We start from the raw sequence: 19,525 nt of genomic DNA on the forward strand, positions 1-19,525 counted from the left end.
ATTTCGGTTATGTAAGGGCAAAATTGTCATTTCGGATATATCAAAATTTGACCTATCAAATCGCTCTGCCTCTCTTCCTCTCCCGCCCCCTCCACTATCTTCACGAAATCCTCCAAACCCAACAACCCGTCCCCGTCCGAGTCCATCAGCGCCACCGCCGTCTCAGCCTCTTCAGCCGCCATGTCGCCACCGTATATTAATGTATGTGTAGAGATAGAGAGTGTATGCTTATACGAGTGAGTAATCTGCTTGGATTTGTGAATGAATCGAGATCACGATGCACCGTTGTTCTGTAAATATAGCATAAGCTGGTTTGCCTTTACTCACTCTCACTGTGTGATGTGAATATATACTTGTGTGTGGGTTTGTGTGTGAGAAATATTATTGTTTTTTGGGGGGAGGGGGGTGGTGTAGGGTGGGGGAAGCAATTCCGCGTTGTATAGAATGCTGCGGAATAATATACAGTGCATATGGATAATTTTGATATGATTAATATACATAAATATTTTTATCTAAAATCCCAAAATTTGGAGAGTACTAAACTTTGCTTGTTGTATTGTGACTATTGTCCACATTATTAATTAGAGGTAATGAGTTGTGGAAAACTTTTTCGACAAATGAAAATAACAGTACTTTTAAGAAATGAAAGGAATAATACTGATCTTCAATTTTTGATTTGGAGATTTTAGCTTGTTAATAAAATCGCAACAAATTGAAAGTTGTATTGAAAGCTAATATCTATACATATATAAAAGGTGAGTTTTGGCCTTAATTTGAATATTTACAAATTCTGGGCATAAATTTGAATATTTACAAGTTTAGAGTTATATTTTGAATATTTAAAAGTTTTGGAAAGAATTTTAAATACTAATGAGTTTTGGATTGTAACTACAAAACATTACAAAATCTTCCCACTATTTTTCTTTTGTAACTGCTTATTAATTTATAGATTTTTATCAATTCATGGCGGTTACCAATTAATTTGTGATTGACCCTTCTTATTAGTTTGACAACGCGTTATAAGTTAGAATGTGCATTAGATGACTCCATAGAATTTTGCCAGAAAGGGTTGCAGTGCAAATAATTCAACGTTGCTTGCTAACGGCTCCTATTTAAAGATTAGCGCATTATACATAAAGTGTATGTAACTGCCACCATTTATCATTAGCGCATTTACACATAGAGAATTAAGGTATCCATTTAAAGTATTGTAAGACGGTTAAATGTAGCCACCTCGCAATAATTCAATGCAAATTTATAGTTGGTAATTGTGGGTTTATCACACACTAATACTTTTTGTTTATAAATATGTACCATTTGTTAACTTATAACCCACTTTTTCATCCTTTTCTCTCCCATTGCATGAACGATTTTTTTACAAAAAAGAAAATTTGTTTTCAGTATGGTTCTTATTCTTTACCAACAGTAGTATATTTGAATTCATCTATTTTATGATTCTTTTTGTGTGTATGTTGCTAACATTGTAATCTTACAAGCAGAAGAAAATTAAACTATGGAATTCGCCTTCCTCAATGACCTGCAATATACCATAACTTCATCAGTCATCAAAGTTCGGTGTGTGAGTTTATGAAATGACCAACCTTGGACAACAAATCAAATGTTATCAGCATGGAATGTATTTTCCATGACTCTATGGTATGTGTCTTATCATTTTATCTTATTATATATGGATTATATTTTAATTATTTAACTAAAATCATTAATTGTTAGCTTTTTTTTATCATGCAGAGCAGAGCCTTAGGATTCAAGGAATATTTCCCAAAATCTTCCTAAATTAGTTTCGTGATCTAATTAGGGAAGGAACATTTCTTTCTATTTGCTATTTTGACCGTTGAGATTTGGTGTTGGGGGTTTTGGGGGTGGTTTTCTTTTTCTTATGTTGTTGTCCTTTTCTTTTTGTTTTAAAAGATAGTGGAAATTGGAGAGAAGATCAATAGGAAAAGAATTTTTATTTTTATCTTAAATTTAGAATGAACTTTTTTACCTTGTGGTAACGATAAAAGATGACTTGGAATATCATAGGCTTATATGGCATTCTTAAAATATCAAAATGGGCAAATTATTGATTTCATAACATCGTTTTTAAGTTTTATTTGAAAATTACTCATCCATATATAATCGTCAAAAATGTTTTACTCAATCTTTTATGGATTAAAAATGTTACAATCTTGGTCATTTTTTCAAATAAAAATAAAAAATGACGGGGTATAATTGCATGGAGTGAGATAATATTTAACCAAAATATAATAAAAGCGAGACATTTTTTACTATTACAACATGATATGATGATTTTGAATAACTGTTGAAGACATACTAAAGTGAGTATGGATCAAAGAATACCAAAAGATATAAAGAGTTTTTATAAATTCCAATATAATTGTGAGAATTACCATTTTCACAAGGCCGAGGAGGTCAACACATACACCAAGCTTTGTTTATTTGAGTGCTACAAAAGCAGTGTGACGGAAGCATAGATGAAGGAGGAGAGAGAAAAGCGGGGAGAATGTAGGGGCGCTGATTTCTTATTATTATAACCCTAGAGATTGTATTTATATCATTAGGTTGTTGATAGTTGGAGGAGAAATGAACAAATAAGATTCTTGGAGCTTAAATATTTTTGTTTTCAAGTCCAACATCATAATGAATTTTATCTTATACTGAATGTGTTGATGATAGTTTTTTATATTACGTATATTAGGTACAAAATTGTAGGAGTATATTATAGATGTATTAGTGATTAACATAAAAGTAAAGACATATTTAGTTATCAAATAATTAAAAGCAAAATAATATATTTTGATGTGTTTACAATTTGTGTTAGGTATCCAAAATATTTTAATTAATATTCATGAGTTTATTTAATACGTGATTTTTTCTGGTGCATAATTATTTTTGATGTCATATGGAGTACCACATTTTGGAATACATACTATGTGTCATGTATAGCATTGTTTTTTTATTTTATTTAATTAATTTATAATTTTAATTATTGTTTTGAAAATATTTTAGTCCGTGAATAGCACGGGAGTGTATAAATAAATAAAATATTACCTGATAATTATATCTATATCTATAACTTCAATAGTGTAGTGTATAATTGTAAATTACACGACAAGTGGCTTCTGAAAAATTAGTTACCGGCTAAATGGTATTAAGTTACCGAGGGAAGTCAATTACTTATTATTGTATTTCATTCCACCTTTGTATATTTATGGAAATGCCATTTTAGTTAAAAATTAATACGATTAGAGATAAAATGGCGGATTAAACACATGATTAAATGTAAAACGTGTGATTAGGGGAATTCTAATAGTAACTAATAACGTATTTCGTTAATAAATGGAAGACAATGACCATTGGAATTAAATTTAATTCAATAAAACCTAATAATATGAGTAGTGGTTGAACTTCTACATACATTTGGTTCAGATTCAAAAAAAATCCATTGAGAACGGTTAAAAATTTATATGCCATTTTATTACTACTTTAATTTATAATAAATTAAATCGGAATCACTAAAAGTCAATAGAGAATAATATAAAAGGAATCAGAATGCCAAAAGCTACTAAATTTTCTATAAATACCAATTCTGTTAATTAAAATTGTAATGACCGTGGTGGAAAAAAAGTGCGGTGATTCTCATGTGTTGCTGCCTCAGACGTGCTATCGTCGTCATGAACTGAAGGTTTCACAGAGACAGTCCAGCAAATGCATATTATTATGCATATTTCAATAAAATTAGAAATTGGAAATATTTTTTTGTTTCTATGATAATTAGGCGAACAAGAAGTGAAACAGTTTATGAAAATTAATACTAATACATATCTCCATATAATTGAGATGAAGGTAACGGTTTAGATCTAGGGTTCAATGTTTGCGTTTAGGGTTTATGATTATTGGTTTAGGGTTCAAGTGTATCGAGCCATTCTAATTGATCTCAAATCTAGAAGCTAATAGGGTTCAGGGTTTAGTATTTATGGTTTAGAGTTCAAAATTTAGTGTTTATGGTTAGGAATCAAATGTGTCGATCGAGCCACTCTTATTGATCCAAAACTCTATTTTACATGTATATAGATTTGCACAATTTTTTTTTTTAAAAACAGAATGTCGTCATTTTTTTAAATTAAAATTGCACTTTTTGATATGAGCATATAATCATATTTATAGCCAAAATTCAGGTAAAAAAACCTCTACTATTAGTAAGGATTATCAAGTAGGCCGACCCAATGTAAGATATTGAATACAGATCTAAAACCCCCAAAATAGAATAAGTGATCAACAAAGTAAAATTGATCTGGGACGGAGGGAGAATTTTATTGATATTTGGCTCATTTGTTGGTCATGATGAGTATATTTTAAAGTTAAGGGTTTAGGATTTAGGTTTCAAGGTTTGGGTTTTTAGTGTATAGGGTCACTATATTGCAATGAAATTAAGCTCGACTAGGAAGTGTCCCACCAGTGCAATCTTAAATTATTGCAACGTAAACTTACTCCTGCAGTTATAACTCAATGGTTAATTCATATTTTCACATAATTAAAAGTGTTTTAATTTTAAGTCTGATATTGAAATGTCAAGACAGTTTATTAAAATGTCAACACAAATATGTGTTGGAATTTTAATGTGCTCGTATTGACATTTTTAAGAAAAGTTAGCATTTAAACGCACTCTTGTGGCCATGTGGGTTAATGTGATTGAAAAAGTATAATCCAAAGTAAGATGATGTCGAATATTCTTTTGTTTATCATTTCACAAATTTTATTTCGCATAATGAAATAAATATGAAGAAATTAAAATGACTCGTGCATCGCACGGGCGTGATACTAGTTATCATATAAAATGATAGCTTCAGAAGGTAAAATGATAGTTGCACTTGATAAAATGATAGTTTCAGGGGATAAAATGATAGTTTCAGAAGGTAAATGATAGTTGCACTCAATAAAATGATGGTTTCAGAGGATAAAATGATAGTTTCAGTGGATAAAATGATAGTTTCAAATGATAAAATGATACTTTTGCATAAAATGATAGTTTCAAATGATAGTTTCAAATGATAGTTTCAGTGGATAAAATGATAGTTTGAAATGATAAAATCATAGTTTCAATTACAAATCGTGTTTTGTCGTGTCCTCTGCTGTGTCCTTTGCAATCGTGTTTCAATCACGCATCTTAGACCTTATTTCAGCTGCAGCAGCTTCATGGATATGAGAAAAAAAATCAAAGACACATCACTCTTGTTCAGAAAACACTTCACTCTTGTTCACAAAACACATCACTCTTATTCTGATTTTACTTCACTCTTATTCACAAAACACATCACTCTTGTTCAGAAAACACATCACTCTTATTCTGATTTTACTTCACTCTTGTTCACAAAACACATCACTCTTGTTCAGAAAACACTTCACTCTTGTCCACAATACACATCACTCTTATTCAGAAAACACTTCACTCTTGTTCACAAAACACATCACTCTTGTTCAGAAAACACATCACTCTTATTCTGATTTTACTTCACTCTTGTTCACAAAACACATCACTCTTGTTCAGAAAACACTTCACTCTTATTCTGATTTTACTTCACTCTTGTTCACAAAACACATCACTCTTGTTCGAAAAACACTTCACTCTTGTTCACAAAACATATCACTCTTGTTCAGAAAACACTTCACTCTTTTTCACAAAACACATCACTCTTGTTAAGAAAACACTTCACTCTTGTTCACAAAACACATCACTCTTATTATGATTTCACTTCACTCTTATTTGCAAAACAACTATAAATCTAACCATGTAAACATAATACAAAGGCCATACGATTTTCATAATCAGTTAACATCAGTGAAACAACTATAAATCTAACCACAGAAACTACGATTTTCATAATCACTTAACATTAGTGAAACAACTATAAATCTAACTCAGAGTATCATTCTATCCGGCAAAACTATCATTTTATCAACTCAGAGTATCATTCTATGATAAACTCGGATTTTAACTGTTTTATTGGACATTAAACATGATCTTTTGTGTGCTTTCATTGCATTATCTTAGAGTTTATGTTCATATTTCACTATAAAGGTGCTTTGATGAGTTTATCTAGTGTTTGAAGTTAAAATAGGTAAAAAAGGGTTAAAATGAGCCAACACGAGGCTGGGGTCCGCTTCAAACGTAATCTGCCTATCAAGATGGGGTCCAAATCCTGTTTTGAGACTACCATTGTCTTCATCATCGAAAGAGCTTCGCGTGGGTACCTCACACGCCCCAATCGGAGTTCGGATGAGAGAGATATGACCGATCTACGAAAGTCGCGCGCGATTGCCGGGAGTGCTACCCGACCGGGTGGAATTTATGTTGAATAATTCCACCCGGCCGGGTCGCCAGTTTTGTTCATGAAGACTCCAGAGAGTTTCACCCGGCCGGGTGAATACTCAGTTCAATAATTCCACCCGGCCGGGTCGCCAGTTATGTACATACCTACAAATCAATCGATCATCTTAATCAATAAAAATATATAATAAATATAAATGAAAACTATATTCATTTTGTCATAATGCCATATACTGGTAATTAATTTAATTTCCCATCCGAATTGGTGTATTATATAGACCAAAGGAATTTTTTTTTACAACAATGCTATATAAAAAACATTACTCTAAATAAGATGTGATTTCAAGAAATTATAATGCACGAAAATAAAAAAATTATCGAAGAAACAACAGTAATTATGAAGAAGCTTGAATCTCATCCCACAATATGCAGTAATAAAACATATAGTAGTTGGAAATCTTAAACGATTACCAAAACAAGGAGTATTAGTGTTGTGTGAGTTGGGCTAGTGGGTGTGGTGTTGAATTGGTTGTTGAGTTGAGAAAGAGGTAGGCCACTGCACAGTCATCAACCTCTGAAGTTGGATACTTATTCATCCATGCAATTCAACTATCATTTCAGGGGATAAAATGATAGTTTCAGGAGATAAAATGATAGTTTCAGGAGATAAAATGATAGTTGCACTTGATAAAATGATGGTTTCAGGGGATAAAATGATAGTTTCAGGGGATAAAATGATAGTTTCAGAAGGTAAAACGATAGTTGCACTTGATAAAATGATGGTTTCAGAGGATAAAATGATAGTTTCTTGGGATAAAATGATAGTTTCAGAAGGTAACATGATAGTTGCACTTGATAAAATGATAGTTTCAGGGGATAAAATGATAGTTTCAGGGGATAAAATGATAGTTTCAGAGATAAAATGATAGTTTCAAAAGGTAAAATGATAGTTGCACTTTATAAAATGATGGTTTCAGGGGCTAAAATGATAGTTTCAGGGGATAAAAGTAAAAGTATCATTTTATCAACTCAGAGTATCATTCTATCCGGCAAAATTATCATTTTATCAACTCAGAGTATCATTCTATCCGGCAAAACTATCATTTTAGCATCACTAAAATGAAGAACATGTAGACAACTATGTATTGGATAGCTCATCAAATATAGAAAAAATGATTTTTTATGTTTAACTACTAGGCAAGATTACGGATAAAAAAGACACTAAAACCTCTTTCAAAATTTTTTTTACTAAACAAATAAAGAAGATCTCACCCATTCGAATAAAATCATCATCAAATTAATTATAAAACTGAGTTGTTGCTTAGTTTAGTTTCAACTGATATTACAAAAGAAAGATATATATAGAGTTTTGAGGTGTACCAATCAAATTGTACATGCACCCTCTTTCTCATTTTTTATGGTACAATTATTTTTGGAACGAAATTAAGACTCTCTAGCTTTGTCTAACGACGGTGGCGAGGAGAGTCAACATTTCTCGGTCGGCCTTCTTCCGGGAAGAGACGGTGCGATTCTGTTCCAGATCCGGCATCGTCTGCCGCTTCAGAAGCTTCATCAACCAGAATTCTTCCCTCAACACCATCAAATCTGGAAACAAAATCGATGAGAAGAGGAATATGGAAACAAAATCGCTGAGAAAGATGAGAGAATCGAACTGAGAGAGAATGAAAGAATGAAGCGAAATTCAGAAATTAAATGAGAGAAATGACATATTTACCCTCTGCGCCTTTTTTTATGAAGTAAATCTAAGTTTGAATCTCAGCCACAAGATTAGAAAATATGTGTGGTCCAAATTTAGTTATAGGGTTATCACACAAATTGGGGTTATCATATGATCACAACTCTCTCTCTATATATATATATATATATATATATATATATAGGGGTGTATTCATTTCCTTTTCCTATATTTCCTCCTTTTTCCTTCTTAATATCAGCCATTAGATTAGAGAAATGGACGGTCAAGATCAACATTAGGTAATTAATCCCGTGTTGCATTATTTGTCCTATTTTGTGCATTATGATGGTACAATAGTAATCTAATAATGGCTGGAAACCGCTACGAATAATGCACCACATGGTCACGAATAATGCATATAATTGCCTATATAATGCACAATATGTGAACTGCAATGCATACGAACAAGATGTGTTGTGTTATGATGTTTGACACACGTTTCTTGTTTCCCCTAAGGGTTTAATAAGCTTAGGGGTTAGGGTATAGTACGTAGACATGTATGTAATCTTCACATGGTAACGAGTAATGGATATATTTGACTATATAATGCACAATTTGTGAACTGCAATGCATACAAACAAGATGTGCTGTGTTATGATGTTTGACACACGTTTCTTGTTTCCCCTAAGGGTTTAATAAGCTTAGGGGCTAGGGTATAGTACGCACGCATTAATAATAAATTATAAAACGATACGAATAATTCACCAAATTGTCACGAGTAATGGATGTTATTAACTATATAATGCACAATATGTGAACTGCAATGCATACGAATAAGATGTACCATGTTATGATGTTTGACACACGTTTCTTGTTTCCCCTAAGGGTTTAATAAGCTTAGGGGCTAGGGTATAGTACGTAGACATTACTAAATGCACGTATGTAATCTTCAATCCGTTGATTAACCCATATACATAATACCTCTAATAATGCATAATATACTGAGATAATGACAATTAATAGCTACATAATGCACTACCTAAACCAAATAATGCACATACGTATATTCCAATAACAACAATTTGTTAGTAATGTCTACGTACTATACCCTAGCCCCTAAGCTTATTAAACCCTTAGGGGAAACAAGAAACGTGTGTCAAACATCATAACATGGTACATCTTATTCGTATGCATTGCAGTTCACATATTGTGCATTATATAGTTAATAACATCCATTACTCGTGACAATTTGGTGAATTATTCGTATCGTTTTATAATTTGTTATTAATGCGTACGTACTATACCCTAGCCCCTAAGCTTATTAAACCCTTAGGGGAAACAAGAAACGTGTGTCAAACATCATAACACAACACATCTTGTTCGTATGCATTGCAGTTCACAAATTGTGCATTATATAGTCAATTATATCCATTACTCGTTACCATGTGAAGATTACATACGTGTCTACGTACTATACCCTAGCCCCTAAGCTTATTAAACCCTTAGTGGAAACAAGAAACGTGTGTCCAAACATCATAACATGGTACATCTTATTCGTATGCATTGCAGTTCACATATTGTGCATTATATAGTCAATTATATGCATTACTCGTGACCATGTGGTGCATTATTCGCAAATACCAAAATGTGGCAGTTACTTTTCCGTCAAATGTCAATAATAACCCTGTAATGCATACAACCACCTTCTATAATGCAACACAGAACCAGTTTTATAGAATCAATCTGATCCGTTGATGCCTTAGTTCTAACGCGTAATATTAAGAAGGAAAAAGGATCTAAGATGTGAAAAGGAGAATAACGCTCCCCTATATATATATATATATATATATATATATATATATATATATATATATATAATTTGTTATTTTTAGTTTCCTATAAATAGTTAATTTGCAGTCCAATGGTAGATAATACTCAATGCTCATATTATCTTTAAATCGATATAAGTACTATTGTACATCTTCTAGATTTTCTTAGATGTGACCATGTGATTTATAATTGATATCTATGAACATTAACTTTATTCACAAAAAATATAAGTAGCCCCTTTGCCTAACAAAATGGAGTATCAATATTAGCAACTACACGAAATTAAAACTTGCCACGCAGAGAATATGTATGAATATTTGATTGATTTCACTTTTTTCTATATATTCTTTTTTGTTATTTCAATGAAGATAAAATAAAGAACACAATATCTAATGTTTTGAATTTTAAACTTAATTTTGTGTGAAAGCACAACAATTTTTTTTTAAAAGAGACTAATCGAGATGGAAATGAGGGTTTTCTCTGGCCGACGATCATAAGTTGGTTCGAAACCCCGAGCGGTTTAGATTATTGTTGCCATCGCCACTGTTATTACTGCTGGTCACATTGCCGACGTTTCCGTTGTTGTTGTTGTCGTTGTTGTTATTGTTATTGATGGCGCTACCGTTACTAGAGCTAGGGCCGCCGGGGCCCATGAGCGAGGAAATCGCCGCGGCTAGAGCCACCGTGAAGTTCGGGTCCGTTGCTATAGCATTTGCGGTTTCACTCAATTGATTCTGCTGATGCATCGATGACGAGGGTAACAAATGGTTATGGGCCCCCCCTTGGCTTAGCTCCGGCGCCGACGATAATTTGGACTGGTTGTACAATGCCTGGCCGAAGATAAGGGCGGCCGCGGCGGATCTGCCGCTGACCGCCATGTTTTGCGGCGAATTGAGGAAGGAGAGGGGAAATTGGTTCGAGGGTTTGGGGATTTGGAGAGGGTTTGGTGATTGTGTTAGGTCTAATGTGATGGTTGGAAATGGGGCTGAGGCGGAGATGGTGGCCATGCTTGAGGAGCATGGGAGGAGGGTTCTAGCTAGGAAATTCGAGTTCATTATGCCGTCCGCGCTCGGCATCGAGCCGGAGAGGAGCATTGTCGCGGCTGAGGAAGTGGTTGACGCCATGGCCATGGCGGCCGGGGGCAACGGATGGTTGTGGTTGCCCTCGTAGGTCGTTATCAGGATGGTCGTGTCGTCAGCACATCGTTGGACCTACGATAAGGGGAGAGATATGTAATGGTGTTAGGGTTGTGATTTGACATCTTGACGATTTTATTTCAGTAGAAAATGAAATACGATGGGTGTATACCTGTTTTCGGACAGGGCAGCCTGTTACCATCGTGCAACGATAGTATGCACGAGGGCAAGGGTTGCCCTTAGCCAATTTTTGCCCATACTTGCGCCATTGGCATCCGTCATTGATCTATATAACACCATTAACAAATTAAACCCTCAAATCATCAAGTGTGTGCTTTGATACAATAAATATATAATTGCGATTTTGTCTAATTTAAATTGAATTTTAATATTTTAATTAAATTCAAAATCATTTATCTAATAAAATTAAGTAATTGATATAAAAGGGGTATTCTAAAAATAGTTGAATTGGGAGCTTATGAAATAGCAGCCTAATTCCAAATTCAAATATTATTGTGGCATCGAGGAATGAATTGAAGACTTCATTTCTAAATTCAGGATCTCAATTTATGGATATTATTAACCTTATTAAGCATACTGGTGATTTAGAAACATTAATCCAAAAATCAATAAATTTTTGAAAATAGAAAAAATAATGGGTCAAAATACAAGGATTAATATGCATAGACATGGAGATTTCATCTCGACTAATATAAATTGAAAGCACATACCATGGCAGCCTCGGACCTAGCACGGACCGAGACACGGGCCTTCCTCATGGTAGCCTCGGCTTGATCAACACTTCTCGGAGAGTGTGCAAGCTTCTGAACCTTGCTCTCGGGACCTTGTTCCTCCCTGCCCACGACATCTTTGTCATGGGCAACAGGCATGTCCCGGTCAATGTGCCCCTCCGGAGGGGACAACGAACTCTCCTCGTTATCCCCGAAACCGGGATCCATGAATTGTCTAGGAGTTACTACCCCATTTTTCTTTTCCTCAGCGTCATGATTATGCATCATCGTCAACGCCTCCATCTGCAAACCGTTATAGTTGTTTTTTATTTCCTCCAACAACCCCTTCAAACGAATATTCTCTGAAATCATTTTCTCCATTTCAGCTTGAAGAAATGCCACCTATCACAAAACAAATTAAATTAATGGATATATAGAACATAAAAAAACTAATGTCAATCAATTAAACGAGAAAAATACCTATAACATTTCTTTATACATATCAAAAAATGTTATACGCATAATATACTAACAACTTTTTCTTTCATTTAATTAAAACTAGATTAAAATTCAGGGTTTTATCACCAAATTAAAGAACTTCTATTTTTATTTACTCAATGTATAATAACATTTCTCTATATATCGCACCTCCATATTTTCTCTTTTTCTCTTCGGAATCGAGGGCATCCCGTCCTCGACTCCAGACTCATCACTCCCCGTGTTTGCTGACGTAAGAAGATGCAAACCGGTCTGCCGGAAATAAAACGAAAAAAGTTAAAAATAAGTAAAATCAAAACCACAAAGAAACCCATTTAAAAGCCATAAGAAAAAAAACACACACATTAACTTTAAAATCCACCCGATGATCACACCCTCCTTTGAAGTGGTCCATCCCATTCTCCTCATCACGGCCGGCCTCGTTGTTGTTGGCGAAGAAGTCCATCTCGTCGAGAACCTTCCTCTTCCCGTGATCCTTGGAGGCGACCGGGAACTGGATGGTGGTGATGGGAGGCGAGTTGACCGGAGAGTCCATGGCCGGCGGGAAAAATCTAGAAATCTGGTGGAGTTTGAGATGGTTTTGGAAGTGGGTTTTTTCTCTGATGATCTTTGGATCAATGGAGAGTCCAACTCCTGTGGCCATATATTCTTGATGGAATAGAGAGAGAAAATATGGTCATGGGAGAGAGAGAACGACTCGGCAAGAAAGTTGGAGGGTTTAGACTAAAGAATAAAGACCAAATATAAGATTGTATATATGAGTATTAGTATATGGCAAATTGCTAAAAAAACATCAAAAGTTTTGTCCAATTCTGATTAATCTCACAACTTTCAAAAATAACCAATTATATCATAATTTTGACATTTTTTAAAGAAAATTTTCAGCATTCTACGAGTCTGAATTTATTAACGTGGCACGTACATATGTAAAAATTAAAGACGTGGTCGACTATGTGTATTAAACGATGTTATTTAAGTAGCCGGAAGTTTTTGATGGGATAACTGAAAAAAAATGTAATCGGTCATTTTTTAAAGTTGTGAATTGACCACAATTTGATCAAACATGGTGGGTTTTTTGGGAATTTTCTCTTATATAGTGTTGATTTTATATAAAAATGATTTGGAATAGAGGATCTCGTGGTTAGGAGTAGGGTTCTAGATTTGTTGGGGAGAGAGAGATTGGGTCTAAATTCGTCTAAAGTCATTTCCATATAGATGCTAAATTGTGGTCTAACTCGATCTAACAATAATGATGAAATAAAGTGAAAAGGTTGGATCTTGCTTGGTCTTCGTGACTTTTTGGTCAAGAGTTAATAAACTTGTGGTAAATCTAATTACACTTGTCTAGTTAGTTAGTGCATGAGTCATGTTTTAGTTGCTTTTTTCTTGTTATTTCTAACCTCCCAAAACAAGAGAGAGATAGAGAGGGAGATCTCATAGATCTAACTTATTATCTAAGAAAAATATTTAGTGCTTTTTCATATACTAAAGAAGAATTTTCATTGTATAGTTTTATATTGTCATTATTGTTATTTGATATTTGATGTATTTGGATAAGTCTACAAGTCATTTTCATATTGAAATAATTGTTTAAGAAATTGACATGTAAGCTACGAAGTCATTTCTGAAGTTTCTATGTGAATAACTCTTTAAAGAAAATGTACTTCAAAATAAATTGTGAAATCAACTATTTTAATACATTAATTGGTAGTTTTGTACTATTTGGGATTTTTTTTTCTGAGGAGATAAGTATTATTTATCAAATGTAAACCCTTTTGGAGTGCAGATAAATGCTAACATCTCATACGCCAAGAAAAGAACAAACAATATATGAGAAAAGAGAGTGAAAATTAATACCAAGAAAAGAACAAAAAGTTTAAGTGAAATAAATGGTCAACAGTCTAGGGAATAGTGTGATTTTAAAAATATGAGAAAATCGACCAAATTTATGGGATCAAATTGCAACTTCACATTAATTGCTTTCATGGAATTTTGTGAAGGCAATGACGGTGAGGCGTTACGAATTAGTAAATCGATTGCGACTTTGGACTTGAGAAATAGTTATGCAAGTAACACTCTCTAATATTTAATTCATTTTATTGCGACTTTGGACTTGAGAAATAGTTATGCAAGTAACACTCTCTAATATTTAATTCATTCCAATAAAATAACTCATTTTTATCATTTTGGTACACTTACACTTCGACACGTGCATGTGCAATGAGCGCAAACTGATTTTGCAATGTTATTTCAAGTGTTTAAGATATTAATTAAGAATTGACTGAATCATCTATGAACTTATAATGATTAATGCATTATCTCTTTTGCCCCGGACAATATGGTGAAGCGCACATGAATATGTTTATAGTAATTTTCTTGTTTCATGCACAATACATTCTTTAATAATTACAAAAACATTAGCGTCTTTTTCTACTCACGATACACTTACCACATTTTATTAAAACTCGTATTGTATTGTACATATATTTTTGGAATTGATACGATATTTCCAAAAGTTCTCTCCTTCCACATAGATTTATCAAAACTAAATAAGCTCAAATAATAATAAAAAGCGATATTAAAATCTTACATCAATTTAGAGGCGTCAAAGCAAGCCCGATGACCCCTGATTCTAGGCCGAATTGGGCCAGAACTGGGCCCAAAGTTATCTGCCCGAATAAGTTTCAGCTTGGCCCAATGAACCAAACCGGCTATTTTGACACCTCTAGTTTTCATCAAGTGTACAATTAAATTCATTTATACTCCTATTACATGTATAGATATTAATTGTTACTAACTACTTTACAAAAAGGGGGGGAAAAGAAAAATACAAGAATTTAATCATAACATATATGATCTCAACATTTTGTGGCACAGAAGTGCTGATTTGCTTCCTTAGCTGCATTTTGCAGCTAAACACTTCTCTTCTAAAATGGAGAAGTTCTTGCAAAGCCCCTCTCTCTATATATATACTAACTCTCAGAACTTAGCCTTCCACACAGCATCTTCACCTTCACCACATCTTCTATGAACCTCTTTTATCCTATCCACTGATCTGCAGATCCCGCTGCAGCTCCAATCGAACGAAGAAACACAGACGTTCCCTGCCTGCGCCTTCCATTCGCAATCTGGAGGCGTCCCACAGCACAATCTCCGGTCATCTATATGTTGCACGTCGAGCCCTATGAACCAAGCTCCGAGAGAGACGTCCTCGTTTGCAAACTTGTGCAGAACATTCCTATCAATAAATAAAACACCATTAGTCCATTTGCAATTTGAACTTTGAAGATGATGCTAAAACTTACTTGTTTACTGAGATGTAAGTGGCTAGATCTTTTGATATGGCGTATAACTGCCCTGTCGCGTGGCGAAAGTACTTGTTCCCGTTGTCTCCGAACTTCCAAAACTCCGGCTCATGGTACCTCACTCCCCTGCAACAAAGAATAAGCTCATATCCTCTGAGGAAAAAAGGTGTTGAAAATTTGGGATATGTACCTCTGAGAGAGGACAGGGCCGGATTTCATGCATCCGATGTAAACCCGAGGCTTCCTCCGGTGCCTTGCCAGTGTCTCACCGAGCGTTGCTGCAACAATTGTAACAAGATTTAAAACATATGACTAATGAAAATCATTCAAGAACTTGATAAAAAAGGACTCAGACAGATGTGTGCTGTTGTGTACCTATATTGACATGGACATCATCATCGACTTTCACGTAGTACTCTGCATCCCACAACGAGACAGCAGTGGCGAAGTAGGCCTTAGTCTTGGCAGACAGCTCGAGATAGCCTTCGACGTGGTCCTACAACACCCAAAGAGAGATCATGTCTCAACAACATGATATAGTAAGGTCTAAAATGGATGTGGTGAGGGAAGAGTTGCACGAGTCGAGCTCACCAGTCTCATGATGTCCCCGTGCTTCTGATCTTCGGCCTCAATGGCTCTATCTAGTATTCCTCCTAAAGTAGCACTGCAAATCAAATGTTAACACACTTGATTTTTTTATTACACCTAATGAATGTGAGATTTTGTTACCTGTGGCCAATGACGAAGCGGACTACAATCCCCTTCTCAGCCTCCAATGCTCGTCGTTTATCTCCTGTTTTTCATTTCTGTTGAGATGCAATCACAACGATAAAAACATTTGGACAGGGACGAGGAGTGAAGAAACAGACCTTGTGGCATCCACGTTGCACGAACTGAATCCCTCCGTTTCCTGCTGCTGAACGCAGTGTTGACTCCAACAACCATGAAGTACTTCCTTCTCTTAGTAGAACCCTTGTCATTTTCAGACACCGGGGCGCCACTCAAGATAGATTCATGTGCTGCCTTGGCTGCAGCAAGCTCCATCTCCAACGAGGAAATGGTCTTGTCAAGCGTTGTCCTATCACACACACGACGAGAAATCATCAAGACATACCTAAAAGTTAAAACCGAAGTGTGTTTTTTATGTTAGTTAACAAACAAAACAAGCTTACTTCATATCAATATTTTGAGTGTTGGAAACTTCTTTGAAGATTTTCTTTGGCACCCTTTTCACACTGCTCTGTTCATGGATGAAACGCGTAAAAAGTGAGCTTCGTCTTTCCTGCTGATAACTATACACAAGGTCAAGGGAGAGAGATAGATACTCACGAATGATGGATCACAGCCTTCTGCTACAAGCTTTAGCCTCTCGGATTCAAACGCTGTCATTCTAGCCACGCCTTTTGCTTCTGGAAGTATCCATATCCTGTCGAAACGCATCCATTTGTAACAAGTATATCCAACTTAGTATCTCAAAATACACATATTTCTTCAAACAATTGAAGACAGATTAAAAGAACAAATAAGTCTGATCCATAATGAGGAAAAAAACTTGATTTTTGGAAGCCACAAATGCACCTTCCACAGTTATTGCTGGGACCATTCTAACATTAAATATTCAATCTACAAATTCAGAATTTTAGAAATTTGCAGTAAAGGAGGCTTAAAGTGGTTAGGGAAATCAAACTAAAGTAGAATTAATTAGAGGAAACTTAATTCAACTTAATCTCATATTTTCCACCTTCAAATGTAAACCCTGTCCTAATTTTAAACTAGATGTCATCAAGAATTGTGATCTAGCTAGAGGTCCCCTCACCATAAATTATCACAAAAGTAGTAGAAGATAAAGAGAAGAATCAAGAACAACAATATATACCAATATAAATCCATGTAAATGCTATTAAATTCAAGAATTGGGATCTCAAAAACGGTGGCAAAACATTGAAATAGTGAATCAAATGAAAAATAAAAAATATGAGATTAAATGAGGAAATATATGCATGGATGATTATACCTGTTGGTGAAGAGCAGTCCAGCACAAAAGCTACCAAGGCAGAGAAAAAGAACCCATTTTCGAGAGATAACACTTCTTGAAACCTGAACTCCTCCACCTCTGTTCTTCATGGTTTTTTACTCAGGCTCAAGTCCCAATATATTTTTCAAGAAAATCCCATAAAAAAAAGTTTGAATTTTTTTAAAGCCCAAATTCCCAGAATTTGATGGGATTTTTTGTATCAAGAAATTGAAGGGAGATCAGAGAGGAAGAGATGAAGAAGAAAAAAAAGGCTGGCATTGTCCGATATTCTTATCAAGTTTTTTGTTGTTGTTGGCTTTACTTTATTCTTTGCCTCTCTCTTTCTCTCTCTGTGTGTTGAGAGTTGAGAGATGAGATGAGCACACTTTGCAGGGAAGGGACTTCAAATACAAGTGAGGGAAGGCTGACTAACTGTCCCAGATTTACCAAACTGTCATTGTCACCACCACTGCCGCCACAGTTTTGAGTAAATACTATCTATGATCATTCTTATTTTTATTTTTTATATGTTACTTACTCCTTTCCCTAAAATTTGATAAAATTATATGTGTGATTAGGTTAACGTAAAAATTACTTTGTACCTTATTTTTCTCGCAAACTCTTTCCTAGCAAAGTTTCTACATTCTTTCCTTCTTCATGTTACCAGTCTTTCTTAATTCTCCAACCTTTAGTGATTTGTTCTTCAATAGCATCAACTTATGGATCAAATATAATGTTATAACAATTTTTATAAATTTGCCAATAGAAAAAAGATTAATAGATTGGTAAATTGTCGTAAATAATGGGATAAAGAGAGTTATTATACTTCTTATGCTAATATATAATAATAGTTTTTTGTCATTTTTTATGTGTCCTCAAAATACCAATCCATCTATATCTATACTAGTAGTACTTTAACATACTATTATAGCCAATGAGACGGATAATACTGCTTTTATATGATGTTGAATGTGAAACTTTTGTTCGTTTACCTATCTTGACATTAAAATTAACATTATGACATCTAGCAAATTAATGAAAATAAACTAAAACAAATATAAACAACTATGCACTAATGCACATATGGTAAATACCAATATTTTCATATTTCGAACGACATAAATCTATTCCACTTTAATATACAACCACGATCTTGAATTGCTTCGAATTTATGATTTCCAAAATCCAATAGTAACTACTCCATAACGATCAACATGCCAATATTAGGGCATTTTTTTCAGTTGTCACGTCAGTTTTTTTTATTTAGCCCAAACACTTGCCATGCAGTTCTCCTCAATTTCAGTTACTATATTATTACCATGATTTTTAGTTATATAAATAGTTGAATTTAATTGAAAGCTATATTAAATGAAATTGAATATAAATTCATATGAAAAATGCACTAATTTAAATATAAAAAAAATTAAATTATTGTACAAAAATAGAGAAATGAGTATATAAGTTTGGGTGTGAAAAATGGATTGGAAAAGTGGCATTTATAGATGGAAATAGGGTGTAAAAAAAAATCTTTTTTCTAGCAAATGGCAAACTGGGTTCGAGTGTCCTGATACCAGCACGTGCCTGCCCCATGAAAGTGGGCCCGAAGTTGGGTGGTCGCACGTGATAGAATCCAATTCCTATGCAGATGGTTTTTAGCAAATTTTATTTTACTCTTTTCTTCCAATATTTTTTGGCAATGTTTAATGATCAATAACTAGTTTCCATTCCCCGGCACGTGGGAAACTGCACGTGGGTAGGTCCATTCCACACACCAGCTTCCTCACACGTGCCATTATTCTTCCCAGGGTCATATTTGTCATTTCAATTCCTTCTAATTTTAATTAGTACTCCACTTATATTCACTACTAGTATTATAGAGAGGTAATTAGTTATGGAGATTAAAAATTGAATATATTTCAGAGTCAAAGAATTGACCAATAATAATCTTCCGATAACTGTGCTAGTT

General features: G+C 34.3%; 2 protein-coding genes across 4 annotated transcripts; both read right to left on the bottom strand.

The window, feature by feature from the left end:
• Positions 1 to 10,181: 10,181 nt before the first annotated feature.
• On the bottom strand, positions 10,182 to 12,936 carry LOC121743710 (probable WRKY transcription factor 31). Of its 3 annotated transcripts, none has more exons than XM_042137048.1 (5): positions 12,602 to 12,936; positions 12,391 to 12,492; positions 11,743 to 12,144; positions 11,184 to 11,297; positions 10,182 to 11,086 (listed from the first exon to the last, which is right to left on the bottom strand). In XM_042137048.1, the coding sequence occupies exons 1-5, from the start codon at positions 12,881 to 12,883 to the stop codon at positions 10,367 to 10,369; spliced, it is 1,620 nt and encodes a 539-aa protein (XP_041992982.1). In that variant the 5' UTR covers positions 12,884 to 12,936; the 3' UTR covers positions 10,182 to 10,366. The 3 variants fall into 3 exon arrangements, with proteins under 3 accessions (XP_041992982.1, XP_041992981.1, XP_041992983.1); XM_042137047.1 differs by having other exon boundaries at positions 12,584 to 12,936; XM_042137049.1 differs by lacking the exon at positions 11,184 to 11,297 and having other exon boundaries at positions 12,584 to 12,936.
• A 1,839-nt stretch (positions 12,937 to 14,775) lies between these two features.
• LOC121745072 (probable beta-1,3-galactosyltransferase 2) lies at positions 14,776 to 17,933 on the bottom strand. Its single transcript, XM_042138838.1, has 10 exons — positions 17,560 to 17,933; positions 16,875 to 16,971; positions 16,718 to 16,785; positions 16,415 to 16,623; positions 16,275 to 16,338; positions 16,137 to 16,209; positions 15,921 to 16,041; positions 15,736 to 15,823; positions 15,546 to 15,671; positions 14,776 to 15,478 (listed from the first exon to the last, which is right to left on the bottom strand). The coding sequence occupies exons 1-10, from the start codon at positions 17,667 to 17,669 to the stop codon at positions 15,220 to 15,222; spliced, it is 1,215 nt and encodes a 404-aa protein (XP_041994772.1). The 5' UTR covers positions 17,670 to 17,933; the 3' UTR covers positions 14,776 to 15,219.
• Between the last annotated feature and the right edge of the window lie 1,592 nt (positions 17,934 to 19,525).

Source organism: Salvia splendens, chromosome 8 (assembly GCF_004379255.2).
Source record: "Salvia splendens isolate huo1 chromosome 8, SspV2, whole genome shotgun sequence".
Classification (NCBI taxonomy): Eukaryota; Viridiplantae; Streptophyta; class Magnoliopsida; order Lamiales; family Lamiaceae; genus Salvia; species Salvia splendens.

Bases quoted from the DNA above. Each gene is read 5' to 3' on its own strand.
- LOC121743710 (XM_042137047.1), bottom strand. From the start codon at position 12,883: ATGGCCACAGGAGTTGGACTCTCCATTGATCCAAAGATCATCAGAGAA. The intron at 12,493-12,583 runs GTGTGTGTTTTT...TATTTCCGGCAG, and splicing joins GGGTGGATTTTAAAGTTAAT to ACCGGTTTGCATCTTCTTAC. The intron at 11,298-11,742 runs GTATGTGCTTTC...GGTGTTATATAG, and splicing joins CTAGGTCCGAGGCTGCCATG to ATCAATGACGGATGCCAATG.
- LOC121745072 (XM_042138838.1), bottom strand. From the start codon at position 17,669: ATGAAGAACAGAGGTGGAGGAGTTCAGGTTTCAAGAAGTGTTATCTCT. The intron at 16,972-17,559 runs GTATAATCATCC...GCGTTTCGACAG, and splicing joins GGACTGCTCTTCACCAACAG to GATATGGATACTTCCAGAAG. The intron at 16,042-16,136 runs GTGAGCTCGACT...TGGGTGTTGTAG, and splicing joins ACGGGGACATCATGAGACTG to GACCACGTCGAAGGCTATCT.